This window comes from Oncorhynchus keta, chromosome 26 (assembly GCF_023373465.1).
Source record: "Oncorhynchus keta strain PuntledgeMale-10-30-2019 chromosome 26, Oket_V2, whole genome shotgun sequence".
Classification (NCBI taxonomy): Eukaryota; Metazoa; Chordata; class Actinopteri; order Salmoniformes; family Salmonidae; genus Oncorhynchus; species Oncorhynchus keta.
The window spans coordinates 9952507-9977017 of NC_068446.1; the positions used below are offsets into that span (position 1 = coordinate 9952507).

A 24511-nucleotide genomic window follows, 5' to 3' on the forward strand; every position below is an offset into this window, starting at 1 on the left:
TGGGCAGGATTGAAAAAACCCAACCTTCATTTAGGTGGTGACACAGTCACAACCACAAGTATCAAACTTGTGAACAAGACTGACTTAGACCAAAATTACCCTATTTACACTGTAGTCAACGTTGACAGTAGAATCAAATGTTTGACTCTTATCAATGCCACACAGGCTGTTCTCTAAATAAGTCGTTTTTGGGGGGATAATTGCTTTTAAAAAAGACCATGCCTACCATGCGATCAGATTGAATAACAGCCTGAGTATCATGGAATCGCCACCCATAGACTCATCTGAGAAAGTTTTGTTACACTTCAAGTAACTTTACAAACCACCCCATCATCATAAGTTGATCATTAAACATCCTCACATGGGACACTGTTTGCCAAAGCAGTTAACATTAACAGAGATATTCATCCAGTCACCGATATGCTGAGTTGACAAAGGTCACAGTGCCCCGGTCACAATAGTAGTATTACTTTCTTTACAGAATAAAACACAAAAGAATAAGGCCTTCGCTCCAGACGGCTATCCTACAAATCAGGTTTGAGGAGTTAGCGGGGTAACTTGTCAACTCCTGATAACTAGTTAGAAGAATGTGGCTCACCTTTCAGTCAGGTACATTTTTATGGCAACAAATCCTTCAAAACAAACTTGCTCCAGGGCAGGCAAACTCCATTTATTCTGAATGAAGTGTCTGAGCAGTGAGTTGAGGACCAGTGAAATCAAATTCCCTCCCACGCGCAAAGATTGCATCATCATCCCCTTCATTTGAGAAAGACTGATTAAATATTTTATTAAATCCATTTTTGTTAAAAATAGTAACATGTTAAAATACCCATCAAATTATTTTGTATTTACAGAATGCATTTGAAACTATACACAGTAAAAGTTTAGTATGATAAATAAAATTGATACAATTATTTTAGCAATAGGAGTGGGAAGGAAAAAGGTGCTTCTGCATTGATGAGCACACCAAAGACAGCATTAAACAATACAATTAAGCCAGCCCTTATAAAAGCCTTTTTCACACCATTGGGATTGAGGCTATAAGCTTGCTGAATTTGCAAGAATACATTTTGGCACAAATGAAAATGTGGCACGGACTAAACCATGAATTGATGTTTCAGTGTCTCAATGAAGAGTTCGTCATTCGACTAGCCCGCAGTTAGAAGCCTGCTAGAGTTAGTGGCAGGCGGACAAGCAATATCCACCGTCCTAATACAGAAAAAGCCAGACGTGGAATGTGAAGCTAACACAAGCTGGTTAGCTTTAGAAAACCCTGAGTAGATCTAGCTTGTGTCATAGGACACCCCTCTGTTCGGTCTGGCTGGGCCTCTGGGTTGTTGCATCCTCCTGATGCAAACAACTCAGAGTAATCTCTCAAACATTAATTAAAACCAATGTAGAGAAAATGAATGCCCGAGTCATACAAGCTACATCATGGTGTTTGTATGAATGTATTCAGGAGTCAACTTAGAAAGGAAACTGTGCCACCGTTTAGGATGAGACGCATACATTGGGAACTTCCATTAACATGACATTTTGAGGACAGTTTTCACATCTAGAGAATCCCAATTTAACCCCTCTCTGGGTATCTATTTGTAAGTATAACCCTGTATTACATCAACAAATTGCAATACAATATTTTAGGTTCTACCACAGCAGCTTAAATCAAGAACAATATCAAATAAAAACCTTAAAGTCTCTCTCAACGAAGATTAAACAGATTTAACCCTAGTACAGAGAATGCTGTGAACATGATCTCTAATGGTACCTAGTGTGCTGGAATGAAATGGATGACAGTATAGATGGATTCATTCAGCATGTTCGACAGCAGCGTTTCCCCAACTACACCCAGTCTGTGGACCAGCTCCCTCAGATGGGTAACTGATTCAGCTCAAGTGCTTGGTGGTCCTCCAATGAGAACCATAGCTTGCCAGCCCCTCATACAAAAAAAAAGGCATTACTTCCTCCTCAGTACACTATGTCAAGATATGCGGTTCGAAAACATTAAGGTGTACAGTATTTGACAGAAGTAGAAAGAGCAGTGTTTATGAAGCCATTTTCAGTGGAGTAGCATGGCCGATTGCAACTAAATATCTCCCACTTAACTCCTGAAAGATAAATGTAATGGCGCAATGTAAATGTAATTTCTGATTGAGCCGACACGTGTAATATTTACCGAATGCGGAAACATTGAAATGTAAAAAAAAGGCAGTCTCCCTATAGTTCGGATCTTCCACATTGAATCTAAGCTCAACTGTCTCAACTGCTGTTTGATGCGAAGGAGTTTCACAAGAACTAAGAGCTGAATTCAAACCCTAGCGGGAAAGATCCACGTTATAGCTCGATTTACATTTCAAGACAATGTTCCCGCGTTTGCAGAGACTGCATTCACGTAAATGCTGCATGTCAGCGCAATTGGAAATTACCTTTAATTTGTCAAATGTGGATCGTCCATGATACAGATGGAATCTAGCCCAAGACAGCGGAAGTAGTAACAAAACAGTACATTCAATTAAAAGCGAACCTTTGAGGAGTCTCCTTGTTCTTTACCGCACTAGTCAGGCAGAGATTACATGATATAAAACAAGAACCTTCAAATTTCACCCAATGTCCCATATAATCTGCCATTTACATTTCAAGAACTGAAATTAGGAAACGGTATCAGCACATATAGGTCCGTCACTGGCATCTTAAACCTTATAGCAGCAGCTTTAGCTCCAGACCCAGGTCAGTCAGTCAACAATGGAAACTTTGTGCACGTCAACTCCCAAAGGAATTCAAAGTCTCAGGTCCCTCCCTCCCGTTAAAGATTTATTTTTATTTTTTTTAAACGGGGCATTTAAGAAATGTATACAATTATTGCAGAATATGCACCGCTGGCCCTCCTCTGAAGGAGAGAAAAGACTGTCACCAGTCAAATGTAGTGTCTCTACGGCATTTCCTTCAGTTTCTCCTTGGCTCCAGTAGTTAAAAAAAAAAAAGTGTTAAAATGGCCCTTGTACAATAACAGTTGTTAACCCACGGTTCACTGGAGAGGCAGGTGTACTTTCTCAGCTGTGGTCAGTCAGTCACTCAGTTTACAGTCACAGAGCTCTTTGTAAATCCTCTTGCGGACTTTGGGCATGTCGTCCTGTGTGAACTGCAGCGGTTCTTTTAAAGCCAGGCACTTGCAGTACTGTGAGAAGCAGAGAAAAAAATATTTTTTTAAAAAATCAATAAAAAATGCTCACCATAGCAGTGTGCGTGTGGGGAATTTGCAGTATGAGGCAAATTCCTCACTCACCTCCAATACAAAGACTCCACAGTCACTGTCATTCTTCTGTTGAGGAATACCCTGAGGGTGAGAACCAGAGACAGTAGTCAAAAGAGCCAATTGGAAAATGTGAGAGAACAGTCACATGGTGCCATCTGAAACAATACCTTGTTTATAACCATCTTCCAGCCATTCTGATAGGTAGCTTGTTTCTTCTCCTTCGCCTCGGCCAGGATGTATCTCATGATGTTCTGTCGGGCCGATAAGAGGAAAACAAGGGTTTAGTTCACAAAAAAATGTTGAGTTACACACGGACTCCTTCGAGGTTCCCAAAATGTGGATTAGGTAGACCAGGGATGAGCAACTGATGGGGGCCACAAAAAGAGGGAACTCATGAGGACGCAGTGGCTGATGGGTCTGTACCCACAGCAATACAGCCCCCCACCACGACCTTCTAAGCAAAACATTATAGCAGCCAAGAGAAAAATAAATATGTTTTGTTAATTTCCTACAATTTTACACATTTTGCCATGGGGCAGAGAGAAAATGTGTAGTTTTACAGCAAATATTATGCAATTCTACACAAATGTATGCCATTTATGAACCCAGCAAAAAAAAAGTCCTCACTCAACTGCACTTATTTTCAGCAAACTTAACGTGTAAATATTTGTATGAACAAAAGATTCAGACAAACTGAACAAGTTCCACAGACATGTGACTAACAAAATCAAACATAAGTCAGTATCTAGTGTGGCCACCAGCTGCATTAAGTACTGCAGTGCATCTCCTCATGGACTGCACCAGATTTGTCAGTTCTTGCCGTGAGAACGTTAGCCCACTCTTCCACCGAGGTACCTGCAAGTTCCTGGACATTTCTGGGGGAGAATGCCCTAGCAATCTGATCCAACAGGTCCCAGGCGTGCTCAATGGGATTGAGATCCGGGCTCTTCGCTGGCCATGGCAGAAAACTGACATTCCTGTCTTTCAGGGAATCATGCACAGAACGAGCAGTATGGCTGGTGGCATTGCCATGCTGGAGGGTCATGTCAGGATGAGCCTGCAGGAAGGGTACCACATGAGGGAGGATGTCTTCCCTGTAACGCACACCGTTGAGATTGGCTGCAATGACAACAAGCTCAGTCCGATGATGCTGTGACACACCACCCCACACCACCCCACACCATGACCCTCCACCTCCAAATAAACGCAAATCCGACCATCAACCCTGGTGAGACAAAACTGAGACTCCTCAGTGAAGAGCACTTTTAGCCAGTCCTGTCTGGTCCAGCGACGGTGGGTTAGTGCCCATAGGCAATGTTGCCAGTGATGTCTGGTGAGGACCTGCCTTTACAACAGGCCTACAAGCTCTGTCTGGCCGCTCTCAGACGATTGCGGACAGTCTGTGCACTGGAGGGAGGGATAGTGCGTTCCTGGTGTAACTCGGGAAGTGGTTGTTGTCATCCTGTACCTGTCCCGCAGATGTGATGTTTGGATGTCTGCCACTGCGAGGACAATCAGCTGTCCATCCTGTCTTAGGAGTCTCACGGTATGGACATTGCAATTTATTGCCCTGGCCACATCTGCACCCCTCATACCTTCTTGCAGCATGCCTAAGGCTCAATCACGCAGATGAGCAGGGACCTTGGGCGTCTTCCTTTTGGTGTCAGTAGAAAGGCCTCTTTAGCGTCCTAAGTTTCCATAACTGTGACCTTAATTGCCTACTGTCTGTAAGTGGTTAGTGTCTTAATGACCGTTCCACAGGTCATTACTTGTTTGAGTAACTTGCACGAGAAAGTAAACCCTTTACAAAGATCTGTGAAGTAAATTGGATTTTTTACAAATTATCTTTGAAAGACAGGGTCCTGAAAAAGGGACTCTTTTTTTGCTGAGTTTGTGTTAACTGATGATCAATTGGCCCCACCCTGGTTGTAATTCAACCATGCTTACCACAAGTTTATATCACTGGCCACTAGACTAACTTACCAATTCCCCCAAACAAATTGGCTGTCATGGGCTAATTGATTGACATTGATGCACAACCAAATGTCTAAATTGTACTCAACAGTAAGTTGAGACCCTGACTGAGCCCCCCCCCCCCCCAAAAAAAAAAAAGAAATCAGCGGTCCTATGTTCCTCAAGTCCAGGATGAAATTCAGAGAGGCAAGAGTTTCATTGAGCAGCAGAGGACTGTAAAGTGTGTGTGATCATACCTCTATGGTGTATTTGAAGACAATGCCCTGTGAGTCATAGTAGTGGATGTGGTGGTTGGCCATGTCTACTGTGATCAGGGACCAGTGGATCTCCAGGTGGATAGGAATCAGCAGCAGACTCTTGGAAAACAGATCCACCTGCCAAACGGAGAGAGAGACCCGAGTGGTATACTACGAAGCAAGCAAGATCTACGCAGGTTTTTTCTAAAAGCTAGCCAGTTTCAGTCAGCGTCACATTCTAGTTCAGGCTTTGTCCATACTGGATGGATACCATGGATATTGCTCCTCTGCCTGCCGCCAATTCTAGCAGGCTTGTATCTGTGCGTGCATGTCGCGTGTGGCTAGTCAAACTCTTCATTGCAACAATGCTGAAACAAATTAAATTGGCAGTCAGTGCCACATTTTCATTTGTGATGAAAACAAAATTAAAGAAAAGTATTTGCCAATTCAGCATACTCATGTGAAATAGGCTTTTAGAAGTGCCATCTTCATTTTATTTATCGTTATTTCAGTCTTTGGTGTGCTTATCTGATTCACAGGAGTTGGCTTAAATGCAGAAGACATTTCAGTTGTACTGCTGACAAAGCACAAGCACCTTTCCCCCCCCACTCCGATCGATAAAATAAGTGTCCAGTAGCGACCCTGGTTTATAGATATATTTTTTTGACCCCCTTTTCTCCACAATTTCGTGGTATCCAATTGTTAGTAATTACCATCTTGTCTCATCGCTACAACTCCCGTACGGGAGAGAAGAAGGTCGAAAGCCATGCGTCCTCCGAAACACAACCCAATTAAGCCGCACTGCTTCTTAACACAGCGCGCATCCAACCCGGAAGCCAGCTACACCAATGTGTCGGAGGAAACACAGAGACCTTGGTTAGCGTGCACTGCGCCCGGCCCGCCACAGGATATCCCTACCGGCCAAACCCTCCCTAACCTGGACGACGCTAGGTCAATTGTGGTCCCATGGACCTCCCGGTCGCGGCAGAGCCTGGGCCCGAAACCAGAGTCTTTGGTGGCACAGCTAGCGCTGTGAGGCCCTACGACCCTGGTTTATAAACTACAGGGCTCAGATCAAAACACAATCACTTGTCTAACTTTATTCAGAGCTTTAATAATTTTTGAAGTCAGTTCAGCTTCAGATATATTTATTTTTTTAATCACGATTTTCAGTTTCGATAATTATTTAAAAATTAAATGCATTATGAAATAATTACATAAAAATTAGCTTTTTAATGGAAATTCCAAAGCCAAAAATAGTAAACATTCAATTGCCAAAACATTGAAAATATTCTATAGTCTCCGTTAGGCATCAATAAAAACATGGGAAATTACTTAAGCAATAATACGAGAGGCCATGCATTTTGACATTTTTATCATGGCTTTTGACAGCCATTCCAGAAAGCACTTCAATACAAACCAACTGGGCAGTGATGTAGCTAGGGTTCTTCATTTCACTCCTTTTCTTTGTCCTCTATAGCAGCGCTAACATTACTGATTTCTGCATGTCTAACGTTAATGCTAGGCTCAGGTTGCTGGTCCACTTGCTCTTCTTGTTGGCTCCGTTCATTAAACTTTAGTGGATAAAACAAATCAAAAAGTAACTTTAAAAAAAAGTCATCCATGACGAGTTACAGGTGTTAAGACTAGTGGTTGTAAAAGTAGTAGTGCGTTGCTAGGTAAAAACAAACAATGCCACTTTCTATGAATGTGGCCATGTGTGTTGTGTCTATCATGGACAGGCTCTAACGATGGGAATTCCAAACCACCCATTGTATAATATGAAATACAATATTTCAGTTGTGTAGATCCGTTTTTATTTGAGTTAAAGATTTCTCATTCCGTAAAGTCATCATCTCTGCTCAGGCAGTAGCAGCCAGCCAATCCAACATTCTGTGCTCCCCATACTGTACTGACTTTAGTCATTCTATTCAGCTAGTCTAGCCTGCCTAAGTATGCTGCAGAGCAGTCTTCTTCGAATGCATACATTCCTCACACAGTCTGTATCTAACCTAATGCAGCAAGTGCAAAAAAAAAAGTGCATCTCTCCAGAGAGGAAGCAAAAAGTTTTACTCGCGGCAAAATCTGTCCAAAAATAAGCCCAATGCATTTCTATGGGCTTATTTTGGACCTAAGCTTGTCGCCTACCTTCCCACCTTGGGGGCAATGGCTCCCATTGTTAGGGTGGAGACATGAGCATTGCTTCATTGCATAGACGGGTTGGTTGTTTAGCAACGAAACTGGAGCGTGTGCAACTATGGGGCAAAACAGACTGGGTTGGCTTAGATGGTTGACAACATGTAAACTAGATTTAGTCACCAATTTGACTGAAAGCAAACATTTGCACACTTGTCTCAAATAATCCGTAACAGATGTTGGTTAGCAAGCGAGCAAAGTGTCGCCATAGAAAACACCTCAAAACAAGACAAGGTATCAAGAACAAGATAAAACTAGCTGAAACGAGCCAACTATGATTCCTCACGTGGCAGCTTTTTGTCATTTTTGCTAGACATCTGGAATCACAACACAGAAGCGTGTGCACCGTTTGTGACATTGTCAGTTAATTACTCTACAGTATACCGATTTCTGTCCGAGTTAGAAACAGGCACCACGGATTATGGTCATTGTACAGTTGTGGCCAAAATCTTGAGAATGACACAAATATACATTTTCAAAGTTTGCTGCCTCAGTTTGTATGATGGCAATTTGCATATACTCCAGAATGTTATGAAGAGTGATCAGATGAATTGCAATTAACTGCAAAGTCCCTCTTTGCCATGCAAATGAACTGAAACCCAATAAAACCTTTCCACTGCATTTCAGTCCTGCCACAAAAGGACCAGCTGACATGTCAGTGATTCTCTCGTCAACACAGGTGCGAGTGTTGACGAGGCTGGAGATCACCGTCATGCTGATTGAGTTCGAATAACATACTGGAAGCTTCAAAAGGATGGTGGTGCTTGGAATCATTGTTCTTCCTCTCAACCATGGTTACCTACAAGGAAACACGTGCCGTCATCATTGTTTTGCACAAAAAGGCAAGGATATTGCAGGCAAGGGCAGCAAAGAAGCCACTTCTCTCCAGGAAAAACATCAGGGGCAGACTGATATTCTGCAACAGGTACAGGGATTGGACTGCTGAGGACTGGGGTAAAGTCATTTTCTCTGATGAATCCCCTTTCCGATTGCTTGGGGCATCCGGAAATAAGCTTGTCCGGAGAAGACAAGGTGAGCAGTACCATCAGTCCTGTGTCAAGCCAACAATAAAGCATCCTGAGACCATTCGTGTGTGGGGTTGCTTCTCAGCCAAGGGAGTGGGCTCACTCACAATTTTGCCCAAGAACACAGCCATGAATAAAGAATGGTACCAACACATCCTCAGAGAGCAACTTCTCCCAACCAGTCAGGAACAGTGTGGTGATGAACAAGGCCTTTTCCAGCATGATGGAGCACCTTGCCATAAGGCAAAAGTGATAACTAAGTGGCTCGGGAAACAAAAGATCGATATTTTGGGTCAATAGCCAGGAACCTCCCCAGACCTTAATCCCATTGAGAACTTGTGGCCAATCCTCAAGAGGCGGGTGGACAAACAAAAACCCACAAATTCTGACAAACTCCAAGCATTGATTATGCAAGAATGGGCTGCCACCAGTCAGGATGTGGCCCAGAAGTTAATTGACAGCATGCCAGGGCGGATTGCAGAGGTCTTGAAAAGAAGGGTCAACACTGCAAATATTGACTCTGCATCAACTTCATGTGATTGTCAATAAAAGCCTTTGACACTTATGAAATGCTTGTAATTATACTTCAGTATAATAGTAGCATAGTAACATCTGACAAAAATATTTAAATACACTGAAGCAGCAAACTTTGTGGAAATTAATATTTGTCACTCAACTTTTGGCCACGACAGTACACTGAACAAAAATGAACACAACATGCAAAGTGTTTGTCCCATATTTCATGAGCGGAAATAAAAGATTCCAGAAATGCTCCAAACACACAAAAAGCTTATTTCTCTCCAATTATGCACAAATTTGTTTACATCCATGTTAGTGAACATTTCTCCTTTGTCAAGATAATCCATCCACCTGACAGATGTGGCATATAAATAAGCCGATTAAACAGCATGATCATTACACAGGTGCACTTTGTGCTGGCCAAAAGGCCACTAACATGTGGAGTTGTCACAATGCCACATATGTCATAAGTTTTGTAGGGAGCATTGTGAACGGAGTGCCCCATGGTGGCGTTGGGGTTATGGTATGGGCAGGCATAAGCTACGAACACAATTGCATTTTATCAATGGCTATTTGAATGCACAAAAATACTGTGACAAGATCCTGAGGCCCATTTATTAGTTTTATTTTTTTTAAGGCATCCGTGACCAACAGATGCATATCTGTATTCCCAGTCGCGTGAAATCCATAGATTATAGAAAATCAGTCAATTGAAAAACTCTAACGCAGTAAAAATATTTATATTTTTGTTAATTGCCACCTTTCTGCAATGAACTAGGTTGAATATTTGCTTAATAAAACTAAAACTTGCTTCAGCCCAGAGTCCATCAGTTCTTGACTTCTCGTTAATAATTTAATTTCTAGAGAAATTGAGTATTGGGCTCACAACTATAAACTAAATGAAAGTCAAGTAATTGATCTGACATCAGTCAATTAGTTGTTTAATAACCACAAAAATAAAACATCATTTTGGTTAATCACTCAGCACTACAGAGCTTGTGAAATGATCTACCATCAGCTTACCTTTTTGGTCCATCTCTTAACCCCTTCATAGCCTTTGGCCACCAGCTGCCTGTGAAAGAAGCTGTTAAAGAAATGAACCTGCAGGAGAAAACAGAAGAAAATTCAGTAACCTTGGAAATGCAACACAAGACCGCCATCTTAACAACTCCCTTTTACCAATAACCCTTTGTTGAACATTCTGATCAAGGATCCAAAATAAATGCACTTAGGAATGTACTCCCACCTTGTGCTCTGTAGCCTCCATGATCAATTCGCCATACATGTTTATCACCTAGACACACAAGACAAAGAAATAGGAAAACGTTTACTTAATCCTCTTCATTCTTGGTGGAACATAGGGCCTCTGCATTAAAGTTTTTGAATTTCAGGTTAGATAAAACAGTGAATCAGGTTTCTAAGCAGCAAGCACCATTTTCTATGGGCCATAGCTACCTGGTCGTTGACCCAGTTTTGATCGTCCAGTGTGGACAGGTCCTCCAGGGTCAGAGTGTGCTTGTTGTAGTCCACTTTAAAGCAATTCATAGGGATGGAGGCTAGACCCGCTTTGTACTTCAAAACTTCTAAATGGATGTTTAGCTTCCTGGTACAGAGGGATGAGACAGGTCAAACCAAGGGTCAAATGGATTTCCAAGTAGACAAAAGAACAGATGCAATCAGCATAATGGAAATCAGTGGTGAAAGTTAAACTGGTTTGTGGGGTGTCTCATGATTCATACTTGTCAATGAAGTCTGTGTTACACTTGTTCTTCAGGTGCGCCAAGACATCAGTCTCACTGAGGGGGATGAAACTCCCGTACGTCACATAGAAGAGCTCCAGAAACTCTGAGGGAGAGACAGACACCTTAACTAAAAAGGTCATATCCAGTCAAATTTGAAATTATAGTTACAATAAAAGTCTAGTACCATGAATGAGGTCTCTGATTCCTTCATGGATGCCCTCTTCTGGTTTGGGTTGTTGTGGTGATGGGTGGGACTGCTGTGCTAGGTCTGTGGCACTTCCCTGCTCAGGTCTTTGAGCCCACACTCCTATCTTGCAGTAATGTCGGTGGTCCCACAGAGCAAATGTGTGTAGGGTGCTGCACAGAATAATGCCTGGGGAAACACTGGCTATGGCTGATGGTTCCACCTCCATAGGGGCGCTACAGTGTGTTGGTTCCTCTTTGGGGACAGCTGATGTACTGTTGGAAAGGAAGACAGCTGGGTCACCAGCCTGGGGCGGGGGCTGCTTTATGACCTCCATCTTAGGGTCTATAACCGGCTGTTTGACTGAACCAGGGGCCTTTTCCCCCTCACCCACAGCCCCTTCACAGGCTCTCTCCTGCTCTATTATTGAATCAGCAAAATGCTCAACCACTGATGTCGTTACCGGTTGAACCACAGACTTATTCACCAGTTTAACCATAGTGTACGTTAACTTCTGACCCATAGAGTCAAATAAGGTTTGACCAACAGAGTTGGTTACAGGTGAAGCCAAAGGGTTTGTTACCTGCTCCACAGCAGAGTCTTTCTCCAGCTCCTCTCGGATGGCTGTTACCTGTTCCTCTGTCATCAGGGTCTTCTTATAAGATGGGCGACCAACCTTTCTCTTAGGGGTCTCCCCCATTGCCTGGCCCTTGCCCTTCCCTGGCTGGGCCCTGCGTTGTCGGGACTTGCCACCCGGATTCTTCCCATGTGGGGCCTTCCCATCATGGAGCTTAGAGTTGGGCCCACAGCAGTCACATGCCTTCGGTGTCCTCTTCCTCTCAGAAGAGCGGCCATTGGTGCCCACCTGTGCTGGCGGCGTGTGGGGGGCTGAGCCGTCATGAACCATGGCTCTGTCCTCAGCCCCTACCCCATCTCGCCACGGCTGCCTCTGGCCCTCAGAGCTGGTCCCAGCCCTTCAGGGGACCTGTACCATGGAGCTCCCCAGTCGATGGACTCTCTAGATGAGTCACACCAGTCTCTCAGATGGTGGAGAACGTAGATTCTCAGGGATGAGGCCTTGCTGCTCCTCCTATGCTTCCCTAAGCAGTACTCCGGATTGGCGGGTTTGTGAACATACACCGTACCAACAAGTGTTCAGTTCCGTGGGTGGTCTTCTTACAACCTGCTCCAACAACTCTTCTTAGGAGCCTAGGAAGAAGCTGCATTCAAGTAAAGAGCCGTGTTAGGCTAAATGTGTAAAATTAACAATTTGTGTGTGAAATGAACATACTACTCTGTGCAATTTGATGATGACAACAGTACTGTGTAGATAGCTAGGAATATTAGAAGAAAGCGGTATGACCTGTGTTGTCAAATGTTGCTCCATCACAGATATCTAATAATTTCCTAGCACAAGAATGTAGTCTTAAGGAGTGTAGGAGAGCCTACAGTTACTTCTTAAGGTCCAAGGATATAGGTTATTTTCAGAGGTAGACTGGCTCTGGCAGCCAAAAACTCCATCTAAACATGAATCGATTCTCAATTGAAAAACAGTCAGCCCTTTACTTTCAGATCACATCAAAATAATTTCACAAATGGAAAATACGGTTTTAACCGGCTTCATCACAGCTGCGCTGCAGCCGATAGTGTGTAGTTTGAGTAACGGCTTTCTTCCGCTACACAAGTGTTGAGCATACTACGTAGCTAGTTAGCACAGGTGCCGCCTCAGTCTTCCGTAAACACCCGCTGTAACGTGGAGATATGGCCGTGTGGGAACAGTAACACTAAAAAAGGTGTGTAGTAATTTAAAAAGATGCACTATGCAGAAATCGCTCCACCATTTCTTGGTTGCTAAAAATCTAATAGATTTGTCACAAACTAAAATTACACAAACAAGAAAGATTAGTGTTCAATTATTCTCTACCATGTGAAATCTTTTCCATAACCAAAAATATTGTATTTTCAGCTGGTGTTCAAAACCTAAAGTAAGATGCAAAAAAATAAACTTTAACGGGGAGCATAGAAATAGCACACATAGAAGAGATCTACCGCTTCTTAGGACTTGCTTTCAATGACAGATCTATACACACACACAGTTCAATTTGGTCAGGTCGCCCAAAAGTCACATATTACAGCTTTAACATTAGATTCTGAAAATGATTTATTGCTAATATGAAAAGGAACTTGTGTTTCTAAAAGCGTACCCGCAAGTGATGCGTGTTCACGTTCAGAATGAGCATCGGGGAAATTCTAAACAAAAGTCCCCCAGGAAAAAATATTCTTCAATAGGCACTAGTTACATGCTGACCACACCGGACGCATTGCGTGCGCTGCAAAATAAATGTACACATAAATGTTATTCAATCATTTCAAGCGAGCGTCTATATCCAGCCACTAAAATATAACTTGGGCTGTATTTTGTTCTATTTTTAGACACTTGACACGCTGCAAGTCCTGCCTCACTATCTCATCATTGGTTTTTAGGAGAATATACCCATGTGGGTAATTGAAAGGTGAGAGGTTCAGACTCCAGTCAGTTGCAGTAATGCACCTTAAAGTTGGTTGCCAACAAGTAGTGGAGGCTGGTGGGAAGAGCTATAGGAGGACGAGCTCATTGTAACGGCTGGAATGGAATATCTTTAACTAGGCAAGTCGGTTAGGAACAAGTTCTTATTTACAATGACAGCCTACCAAAAGGCCTCCACATCACAACAAGAGATAACATAAAGAGAGACCTAAGACAACATAGCATGGTAGCAGCACAACACATGGTACAAACAGCACAAGTGGCAAGCTGCAGAGAAGTGAAATGATGAGTGACCCAGGGATGTCTGTGCTTCGGGGACATTTAACAGAATGTGACTGGCAGAACAGGTGTTGCATGTGGAGGATGAGGGCTGCAGTAGATATGAGGCCTAAGACGGTTTTATAAAATAATCAACCAGTGGCTCTTGCGACAGGTGTACAGAGATGACCAGAAGAGTATAGGAGTGCAGTGATGTGTCCTAGAAGGAGCATTGGTGCAAAATATGATGGCCGAATGGTAAAGAACATCTAGCCGCTAGAGAGCACCCTTACCTGCCTATCTATAAATTACGTCCCCGTAATCTAGCATGGATGAGATGGTCATCTGAATCAGAGTTAGTTTGGCAGGTGGGGTGAAAGAGGAACGATTACGATAAACGAAACCAAGTCTAGATTTAACTTTCGCCTGCAGCTTTGGCATGTGCTGAGAGAAGGACAGTGTACCGCCTAGCCATACTCCCAAGTACTTGTATGAGGTGACTCAAGAGGTAGTTATCACACCTGTGGGGAGAGGGGCATTCATCTTAACAAACCACATGACCTTTGTTTTGGAGGTGTTGAGAACGAGGTTAAGGGGAGAGAAATTTTGTTGGACACTAAGAAATAAATGTTGTAGAGCGTTTAACACAAAATCCAGGGAGGGGCCAGCTGAGTATAAGACTATCATCTGCAAATAAATGGATGAGAGAGCTTCCTACTGCCAGAGCTATGTTGTTGATGTAAATTGAGAAGAGCGTGGGGCCTAGGATCAACCCTTGGAGTACACCCTTGGTGACAGGCAGTGGCTGAGACAGCAGATGTTCTCTCTTTATACACTGCACTCAGAGGTAGTTAGAAAACCAGAGCAAAGACCCCTCAGAGACACCAATACTCCTTACCCGGCCCACAAGAATGGAATGGTCTACCGTATCAAAAGCTTTGGCCAAGTCAATACAAATAGCAGCACGACATTGCTTAGAATCAAGGGAAATGGTGACATCATTGAGGCCCTTTAAGGTTGAAAGGGACACATCCATAACCTGAGCCGAACCAGAGAGAATAATATAGACATCAAGGAAGCCAGTCGATTATTGACAAGTTTTTCCAACACCTTTGATGAACAGGGCAAAATAGAAATAGGCCTATAACAGTTAGAATCCATTTTCCCAGAACTTTTTGGAGTTAGACCCACAGCGTGAACTGCTCCTTAAAGTAACTTTGGCCTTTCGGATAGCCTAAGTGCACTTATTTCTCATTTGCCTGAACAAGAGCCAATCAGCTTGAGTATACGTGTGCAGAGCCTTTTGCCAAATGCAATTATTGAGGTGGAGTAACTCTGCAAGATAACGGTCGAACCAAGGGCTTAAACTGTTTTAAATGCTAATTTCTCTTTATGGGGCCGTGTTTGTTAACAATATCACTAAAATTATCCAAAAATAAAAGGACTAAGCATCTTCAGAGGGGATCAAGCTAATTCTATACCAATTTTAAAAAAGGCCAGGTCATGAAGGTTTGCTCATTAACATTTTTTAGCAAGTGTCTATGACAAATCAGGACACGTCGTTTCACTGAGCAGGCATTAGGAACACAGGCTGTAAAACAGTGATCACTAAGGTCATTACAGAAAACACCAGACTGATACCTATTGGGATTATTTGTGAGGATAACGTCAAGGAGAGTAGCCTCTTCTGGGTGTTTGGAGTCATACCTTGTGGGATTGGTAATAATCTGAGAAAGATTTAGGGAGTCCCATTGCTTTAGGACTTGGTCAGGTGGTTTAAGCATGTCCCAGTTTAGGCCACCTGGCAGGACGAATTCAGACTTAGTGTAAGGGACCAGGAGAGAACTTAGGGCAGGTAGGGTACAGGCCGGTGTTGATGATAACACCCAGCAACAGTCAAAGAGCTATTTGAAAGTTTAATGCTTAAAATAAGCAAATCAAATTGTTTGGGGACAGACTTGGTGGAAACTGAGCACTGAAGGTGATTCTTGGTAAAGATTGCCACTCCAACTTTGGAAGATCTGTCTTGCCAAAAAAGGTTATATCCAGAAAGGGTTAACATCAGTATTCAAAACACTTTCTTAAACACGTCTCAGTAATGATCAACACCTGGATTGGAACTCTGAACCCACACTTTCAATTGATCGATTTTAGGTAATAAGCTTCTAGTGTTAATGTGCAGAATACCCAGGCTTTTAAAAGAGTAGAAATCAGTGAAACAGATATCAGAGCACAAGAATTGGGGCTAGCAACAGTAGATAGGGTGTACATGCACATTTCCAGATATCATCAGCAGTAATACAATCAAGGCACGGTAGAGGACAGGGAGAGCTCTGCAGTGTTGATTTATTACATTTGAATGTGCATCAGATGGCAACAAGATCATATTACACAGCAATTTCATCCAGTAACATGAATACAAAGCCGGAGAGAGGTGGTTAGAATAGGATGGGAGGCCAAGAGTCCGTGTAACCAATAGAGAGTCAGAGTCCCAAGTGTGGAAACAAACAGTCTGTCCCACGGTTGGGTAAACAAGAAAGTTCAGTGAACAAAGCATGAAGGAATCATGAGACAAAAAGCAAAGATGCACAAGCAAAAAAATAACGACTTGGGACTAGCCATTATAAGGTCAGAGTCACTCGCCCCAACAGTGCCTGTGAGCTGGAGGCGAGCGAAAGCTCGGGGGGGTGTTACCTGTACCAGGGGGAGACAACCAGGACAGACGGTAAACAGATCGCCAGGTGGAATCCAAGCAGCAGTGCAGCAGGCAATGGAAGTAGGTGTCACACCCACTTGGAAGAAGCTTTTTTTCTGGAGGCAGATCTATTGTAGAAAATGCCAGTAGATGGTCTCTGAACAGCAGGAGGGGGCTTCAAGGCCTCTGGATTTGGGTGGGGTAGCCTGCCATTTGTTGGGCTCAAAGGCTTTGACACCTCACACGTCAGTGCTAATTGAAGTTTTATCTGGTCTGTCTCAGTTCCAGGTTGGATAGTAGCATTAATCCTTCCAGGTCCTTTAGTCCAAAATTATGTTGAAAGTTTGGATTTTTGATCTGGAGTGAAGGTTATGCTGTGGAGGGTAGCATCCTGTATATGTCTCGAATTTCCTGTCTGCAGGGGAAAAAAATAAAATACAAAACCGAAGCATGGAGGACGAGAAAAATGTAAATTGACTCCATGTTTCTCATTCTTGATCCATGACACACATGCGGTAGTTGACAATCTATGGTTTTGTTTTATGAAAGGAGAGACGGAATCAGGGAGAGAGATGGAGGTTGGAAGGTAGGGTGAGGATGCAGGGCGAGTCAGGAAGCTACATTGTTCTCAGCTCCAGCAGTGAAATACATGGAACAGAATTTAAAAAAAATGTTGTTTCCATGTCTGTGATATCATTCCATTAATTCCATTCCAACGAGCCTGTCCTATAGCCCCCCACAAGACTGAACTAGGAGAGATTACTAGAAACTATATAGGTTTCCCCTTTATCTGTGGACTCCTTGTCAGAGTAGAGAGAACACAATTTTACGTGACAAAAAATTGGTCGATATTCTACAAAGATCCATCAAAAAAGAGACCTTGTACATTTCAATTAAAATAACAATCCAATGTTTATATCCCAGGACAAGTTGCTAGCAACAGCGAGCTGGCAAGATACATGTTTCAAGCTGTCCCCAAATGAATATAGTTGGTTCAGAGTTCGTTTTGATATTTCAACCTATTTCATCATGTCTGGTGGGATAGACAAACTCAACATGCACACGCGCGGCGCCATTTTGGTCGTCATGTTGGGTCTGAGATAATCTTTTCTTTGCTTCCACTACAACTAGGATACTGATGTGACATTTATATTTATGATTCTGACATTTACTGTCTATCATTACATAAAGAAAATATCCAAATGTAAATTAATATTGGCATACTATTTATAGGGCTAATGCATTTCTAAAATAACATGTATTACAGTTAATAATGGTTATGTCTAACAAATAAAACATCTCCCTGACAAATTCAGTTGCTGTTGGACTAGTTACCAACCATGTGAAATTAGCCACAATAAGGATTAGCCACAACTGAAATTTGCTGGTGGCTTTCAAATATAAAGCCCCACCATTTAAAAGTGATGTAAACAGCTACAAATAGTGGAATCATGCCATATTTGGACAAAGTAATGCTAAAAAAGGTTGGAGAGTTGTATATAAATTCAAGACAACAGTTAATTTGACCCCCAAAAAAAATGAAATCGCACTGTGTGTGTACTCCACTTCAGACTTGGCGTTCATCCCAAAACCGTATTATTTCCCCATATGAATGACAACCAGAGGTATCTCAATTCCGTTTTTTAGGACGACAAACTGGCAAACTACTTTGTTTCTAGTTTCACATGTCTTTTTTTTGCAGACGGTCTTATCCAGAGCGACTACATGAGCAACTGGGGTTAAGTGACTTGCTTAAGGAAAGATTAGGCACATAGTCGGCTTGGGAATTCGAACTGGCGACCTTTCGGTTACCCAACGTTCTTAACCGCTAGGCTACCTGCCGCCCCAGTTACCTAGCTAATATGTGACGGGAAAGAGGGGGGGATAGCTCGTCAGCTGTATAACTGGATGCATTCAACTGAAATGTGTATTTCGTATTTAACCGAGAGGTGCCATAATCGACATCCACGTCTTCGGCGCTCAGCCATGTATACAATATAACTTGGAACCACTTTTGCGTGTTGCAATAGCTGGTTGGATAAGGCAAGGCTATTTCTCTGTTTGCTGTCATGTGTGTGAATGTTACATCAAAACACAGAAGAGCCACGATAACGTAGGGGTGAACAAGCTTGCTAGCATAGCAAGCTGACTAGCTACCAACACAAATGGTTATTCCTGTTATTTCCATGTCTGGAAAAAAAGCGATCGGTCTGCACAGAAACTATTTTTTTCCAGTAACAATAACTCGCCAATAGAAACACATAAAAGCACATACATTACCACATGTCTGCAATAGTGAAACAAGTTGCACCGCCACTACAATGATATCAAACAAATCACTTGTCAAACAATCGGTCTCATTAGTTTGCTGTCGCTTACTGATTGCGTCACATTTAAGCGCAAACACTATACCATAGAGAAATATAGAGGACTGGAGTGGCCAAAAGGTCGTCTTAGCGTGGGAAGCACAATTGAGAGCGTCCACCATTCTAATGTAGTCAACTGGGTGGACTTCCAACTTCATTGGCTGATCCCTCCTGGTGACCCGGTTGGAGTCATGTACAACTGGGTCATCAGGAGGGATCAACCAATCGTGAAAAATAAATATGACCTCTTAAAGATGGAGATAGCCTCAATGGCGATGCCTACACTGTCACAGTTGTTATAGTGGCACAGATAGAAAGTTGTTGCCTGGCTACCCAAACTCCTTGCTCTGGCCAAACGCTACACTACGCCCACAGACATTATTTTCTTCTCCACAATGAGTATGGATCTGAGTACTTCCCAACAATTTCTAGAATGGAAATCCATTCTGTCAATATGAGTCTGAAACATTTACTCTAGTGTCAAAAGTGACGACAAAGTGTAAATAGAATCATTTTTGTCTGTCTCGTTTAAAACAGTTTGGAACTTCAGTGCTTCACAACAAGTGAAGGTTTGGTTTGGATTACAATTGAATTCTACAGACGAAGAACCATATATGTGACAATTTTTCCATTTTAAGATAATCAGTTATTTTTATATTATTAATTGTGTGTACCACATTAGGTGTTTTATGGTTGACAAATAATTCACCATACCCATATCTTCCAACAACTATTGATCTTTTTTTTGTTATTTCAAAAAATACTTTTTATTGCTATTTTAATTTTTAGAATGTGGAAGAACAGTATATCTCCAGTGATGATTTCAGTTTGTGGAAGAACAGTATATGTGACATTTTGCATGACTCTTGTAAGATGTCCTTTTTTAACACCTGATATGTTTTAAGTACTTTCAAGTACAGATGCCCTTCATGTAAATAACTTGAACGCAATATGTAGTTAATTCATTTGTATGGAGGTTCATTTAAAGGTGGTCTATCTACTTTAGCACTGATGACTTTTCTTAAAAGTTGAGTCATGAAATCTTAGTCTCATTTAAAATGAAGCCCTCAATGTGAACATACTATAGAATAACTACAAAAACAGAATACAATGCAATTAAAACCTGCACAACTTGTACATATCAAATATGGATCAATGTGATGTGCCAACATGCATGTCCATTATGCAGGTCCCTAAGGTCAATATTACAAAACATTCAGAAAACCATTCTCTTTGCGTTTAACACTATGATCAGCAATTAAGTTTTGAATTGCATTATACCCATGCTAAAGGCAAGAAAGGTCCTTCTGTACTGAGGTGACAGCAGTAAGTAAGTATTAACTGCTTAGAGTTCATGCTAAATGTGGTGACAGAGAGACACTGTATATTGTAATTAATTAAAAAAAAGGGAATCAAGATCAAATGAATACTCACATACTGTGTGTGATGACTTATTTGTTTTTAATTAATTCAGATTAAAAAAGGTTCAAATGATCACACACAAAATCATTCTCAACAGAACGCATTGTACATAACATTTTCTACACTAGGAACAACATCTTAAAATTAAATTAATTCAATATATTGTGCTGGTTCAAATCATACACAAATTGATTCACATAGAAAACACCTACTATACATTTAATTTCCTAATAGGGGTGACATGTCTTCTGAAATGTATTCAGATTCAACATACTATAAAGGTTCAGGGGATCATAAACTCACAGAAAAAAACAGTTAATTATGTAGATTGGTTTAACAACAAATTATTCACTCTGCAGTGATTTATAAAAAGAGCGTGCAGCAGCTGGCAAGTAGTTGAGCATGGTCATCAGATCTTGGTACTTGTTTTTTTGATGGGCAGAGGACTCTCATATGTTCTAGGGTAGTGGCTTGCAAAATAGGGAGGTTGAGGTGTTGTGGTTTGGAGATCAGCCACGATTTCCATCCCTCAAATAGACTGTGGCTTTGTCTGGCGTACAGATTCCAAGGATCCTCAACTGAAATTAGAACAGAAACATTTTAAGTTCCTGACATCAATAAACAACTTTCACAGTCAAGCATTAGGATATTTTATTGTTGGAACAACATGTTGCATGTTGATGAGATGTTAGTAAACTATTCTCTGTGCAATACCTGTGACTTGGTGGAAGAGTGGGGTAACATCTCACAGCAAGAACTGGCAAATCTGGTGCAGTCTATGAAGAGGATATGCACTGCAGTACTTAATGCAGCTGGTGGTCACACCAAATACTGACTGTTACTTTTGATTTTGACCTCCACTTTGTTTAGGGACACATTTATTTTAGTCACGTGTGTGGAACTTCAGTTTATGTCTCAGTTGTTGAATCTTATGTTCATACAAATATTTACACATGTTAAGTTTGCTGAAAATAAACGCAGTTGACAGGGAGAGGACGTTTCTTTTTTTTGCTGAGTTTAAGTGCCGTTTGGAAGATGAACTATAATGCTATCTGAATAAGAAAATTAAGATACGCCAGAAGATGATTGATTTAGGGTTGCCCTTAACTGTTTATTTGGGGTATAAGGGGATTTTGGAGATCTACACACTGGGGCGTTTACGGTAATTTGGGTTAATAATGCATTGAGATACCGATCTGTCATTAACATGCCACTCAAGATAGTGTAAGACAGGGATAAACAGGGGCCGTAATGAGAAGTTAATACCTGTAATATAAGTAGTACATACTGTCTATTTATGGTTCCCTGTTTGTAAATGTACATTCTAACAGTGTCAGTGTATGCTAAGTGGAGAGTCTCTAATTCAAGTGAGACTCAATTTGAAGCACAAAGGACTGTCATTCTAAATTTGGGTTGGATAATTTATCAATTGTTTTAATTGTTAATCGGAAAGGAGAGAAAGAGAGAGAGAGCGCGCTGGCCCTAAGCTGTGAGGAGAGCAGAAAGTGAGGGGAGGGTGCATTGCTCAAATCTATTGATTCTAGGGAGGGTTACCTCCCAGGAAACCTTATATTTTCGTGTCCTCCAGGAGGGAGGTTATTAGAATGGGTGCCCAACAAGTGGCTCCCATATTATTTGTAACATATTTAATCCAATATGGCTGCCAATACTGAATCAGATTTTGAAAAGGTGATATTACTGTTGAATTGTGTTGCCATTTATAATAAGAAAGCTTGTGTATTTGTGATTAGTGGACCAGTCTTCAACAATATGCCCTATTTCATATTTCAAGTAATTTGCCCAAAGTGGCAGAATTGGCCTGGAAACACTAGAAATATACCTGTAAACCACTCAAATTGTGTTGAAGTACTACATGAATCACCTTAACAAATGGCTTTAAAAATATATACAGTGCCTTCAGATAGTATTCACACCCCTTGACTTTTTCCACTTTTTCCACATTTGTCACAGCCTGAATTTAAAATGTATAAAATGTAGATTTTTTGGGGTCACTGGCCTACACAATACCCCCATAATGTCAAAGTGGAGATATGTTTTTCCCCCACAAATGTATTAAAAATGAAAAGCTGAAATATTTTTAGTCAATGCCTAAAGTTCAGGAGTAAAAATGTGCTTAACAAGTCTCATAATAAGTTGCATGGAATCACTCTGTGTGCAATAATCGTGTTAAACATCATTTTTGAATGACTACCTCATCTTTGTACCCCACACAATTATCTGTAAGGTCCCTCAGTCGACCAGTGAATTTCAAACACAGATTCAACCACAAAGACCAGCGAAGATTTCCACGGCCTTGCTAAGAAGGACACCTATTGGTAGATGGGTAAAAAATAAAATAAAAGCAGACATTGAATATCCCTTTGAGCATGGTGAAGTTATTAATGACACTTTTAATGGTGTATCAATACACCCAGTCACTACAAAGATACAGGTGTCCTTCCTTATTCAGTTGCCGGAAAGGAAGGAAAATGCTCAGGGATTTCACCATGAGGCCAATGATGACTTTAAAACAGTTACAGAGTGTTAGGAGAACTGAGGATGGATCAACAACATTGTAGTTACTCCACAATACTAACCTAATTGACAAAGGGAAAAGAAAGAAGCCTGCAGAATAAAACTATTCCAAAGCATGCATTCTTTTTGCAACAAGCCACTAAAGTAATAATATAAAGCAATTTACTTTTTTATCCTGAATACAAACTGTTATGTTTGGGTACAATCCAATATAATACATTACTAAGTTTCACTCTCCATATTTACAAGCATAGTGGTGGCTGCATCATGTTATGGGTATGCGTTTAATCATTAAGGATTAGTGTGTTTTCAGGATAAAAAATAAACTGAATGGAGCTAAGCACGGGCAAAATACTAGAGGAATAATTGGAACAGTCTGCTTTCCACCAGACACTCGGAGATGAATTCACCTTTCAGCAGGACAATAACCTAAAACACAAGGCCACATCTACACTGGAGTTGCTTACCAAGAAGACAGTGAATGTTCCTTGAGTGGCCGAGTTACAGTTTTGACTAAAATCTACTTCAAAATCTATGACAAGACCTGAATATGGTTGTCTAGCAATGATCAACAATCAATTGAATAGAGCTTGAAGAATTCTGAAATAAATAATGACCAAATGCTGCACAATCCAGGTGTGGAAAGCTCTTCAAGACTTACCCAGAAAGACTCACAGTTGTAATCGCTGCCAGAAGTGCTTCTACAAAGTCATGTGAATACTTATGCAAATTTGATATTTATGTATTTAATTTTCAATAAATTAGCAAACATTTCTAAAAATATGTTTTCACTTTGTCATTATGTGGTATTATTTTTTTGTAGATGGGTGAGAAAAAACTATTTAATCAATTTTGAATTCAGGCTGTAACACAACAAAATGTAGAATAAGTCAAGGGGTATGAATACTTTCTGAAGGCACTGTAGGATAGTACTGCTTTTATAGCCTAGAATAAGGCAACGCATTACCATGGCTACAGTATCTCGAATTGGGTTGGAGTGGTGTAAGCGTGTGCAGGTTGACTCATTAAAAATAAAAAACATGACCAAGATACAAAGTTCAAGATACACAGTACTTTTCTGACAATGCTGGGTAAACGCTGCATCAGCTACTGCATGTGTATCTACATAGACGCTATACTATAGGCCACCGTTTCCCAAACTCGGTCCTCGGGACTCTAAGGGCTACACATTTTTGGTTTTTGCCCTAACACAGCACAGCTGATTTCAAATTATCAAAGCTTGATGATCAATTGATTATTTGAATCAGCTATGTAGTTCTAGGGCAAATATCTAAATGGTGCAGCCTTTTGTCCAGATGGGATAGGGCAGTGAGCAGTGTGATGGCGATTGCATCATTTGTGGACCTGTTGGGGCATATGCAAACTGAAGTGGGTCTAGGGTGGAGGTGATATGATCCTTGACTAGTCTCTCAAAGCACTTCATGATGACAGAAGCAAGTGCTACGGGGCGGTAGTCATTTAGTGCAGTTATCTTTGCCGCCTTGGGTACAGAAACAATGGTGGGGATGCATGTGGGGACAACAGACTGGGATAGGGAGCGATTGAATATATCCGTAAA

The 24511-nt window shown here is 41.4% G+C and overlaps 1 protein-coding gene across 6 annotated transcripts; it reads right to left on the reverse strand.

The window, feature by feature from the left end:
- Positions 1–757: 757 nt before the first annotated feature.
- On the reverse strand, positions 758–19146 carry LOC118358902 (sentrin-specific protease 5-like). 6 transcript variants are annotated; one of them, XM_035736904.2, is made up of 10 exons: positions 19022–19146; positions 11130–12349; positions 10943–11048; positions 10659–10806; positions 10450–10497; positions 10227–10304; positions 5464–5601; positions 3421–3504; positions 3284–3334; positions 758–3175 (listed from the first exon to the last, which is right to left on the reverse strand). In XM_035736904.2, the coding sequence occupies exons 2-10, from the start codon at positions 12034–12036 to the stop codon at positions 3065–3067; spliced, it is 1671 nt and encodes a 556-aa protein (XP_035592797.1). In that variant the 5' UTR covers positions 12037–12349; positions 19022–19146; the 3' UTR covers positions 758–3064. The 6 variants fall into 6 exon arrangements, with proteins under 6 accessions (XP_035592797.1, XP_035592795.1, XP_035592796.1 ...); XM_035736902.2 differs by having other exon boundaries at positions 18890–19039; XM_035736903.2 differs by having other exon boundaries at positions 18885–19032.
- Positions 19147–24511: the final 5365 nt, after the last annotated feature.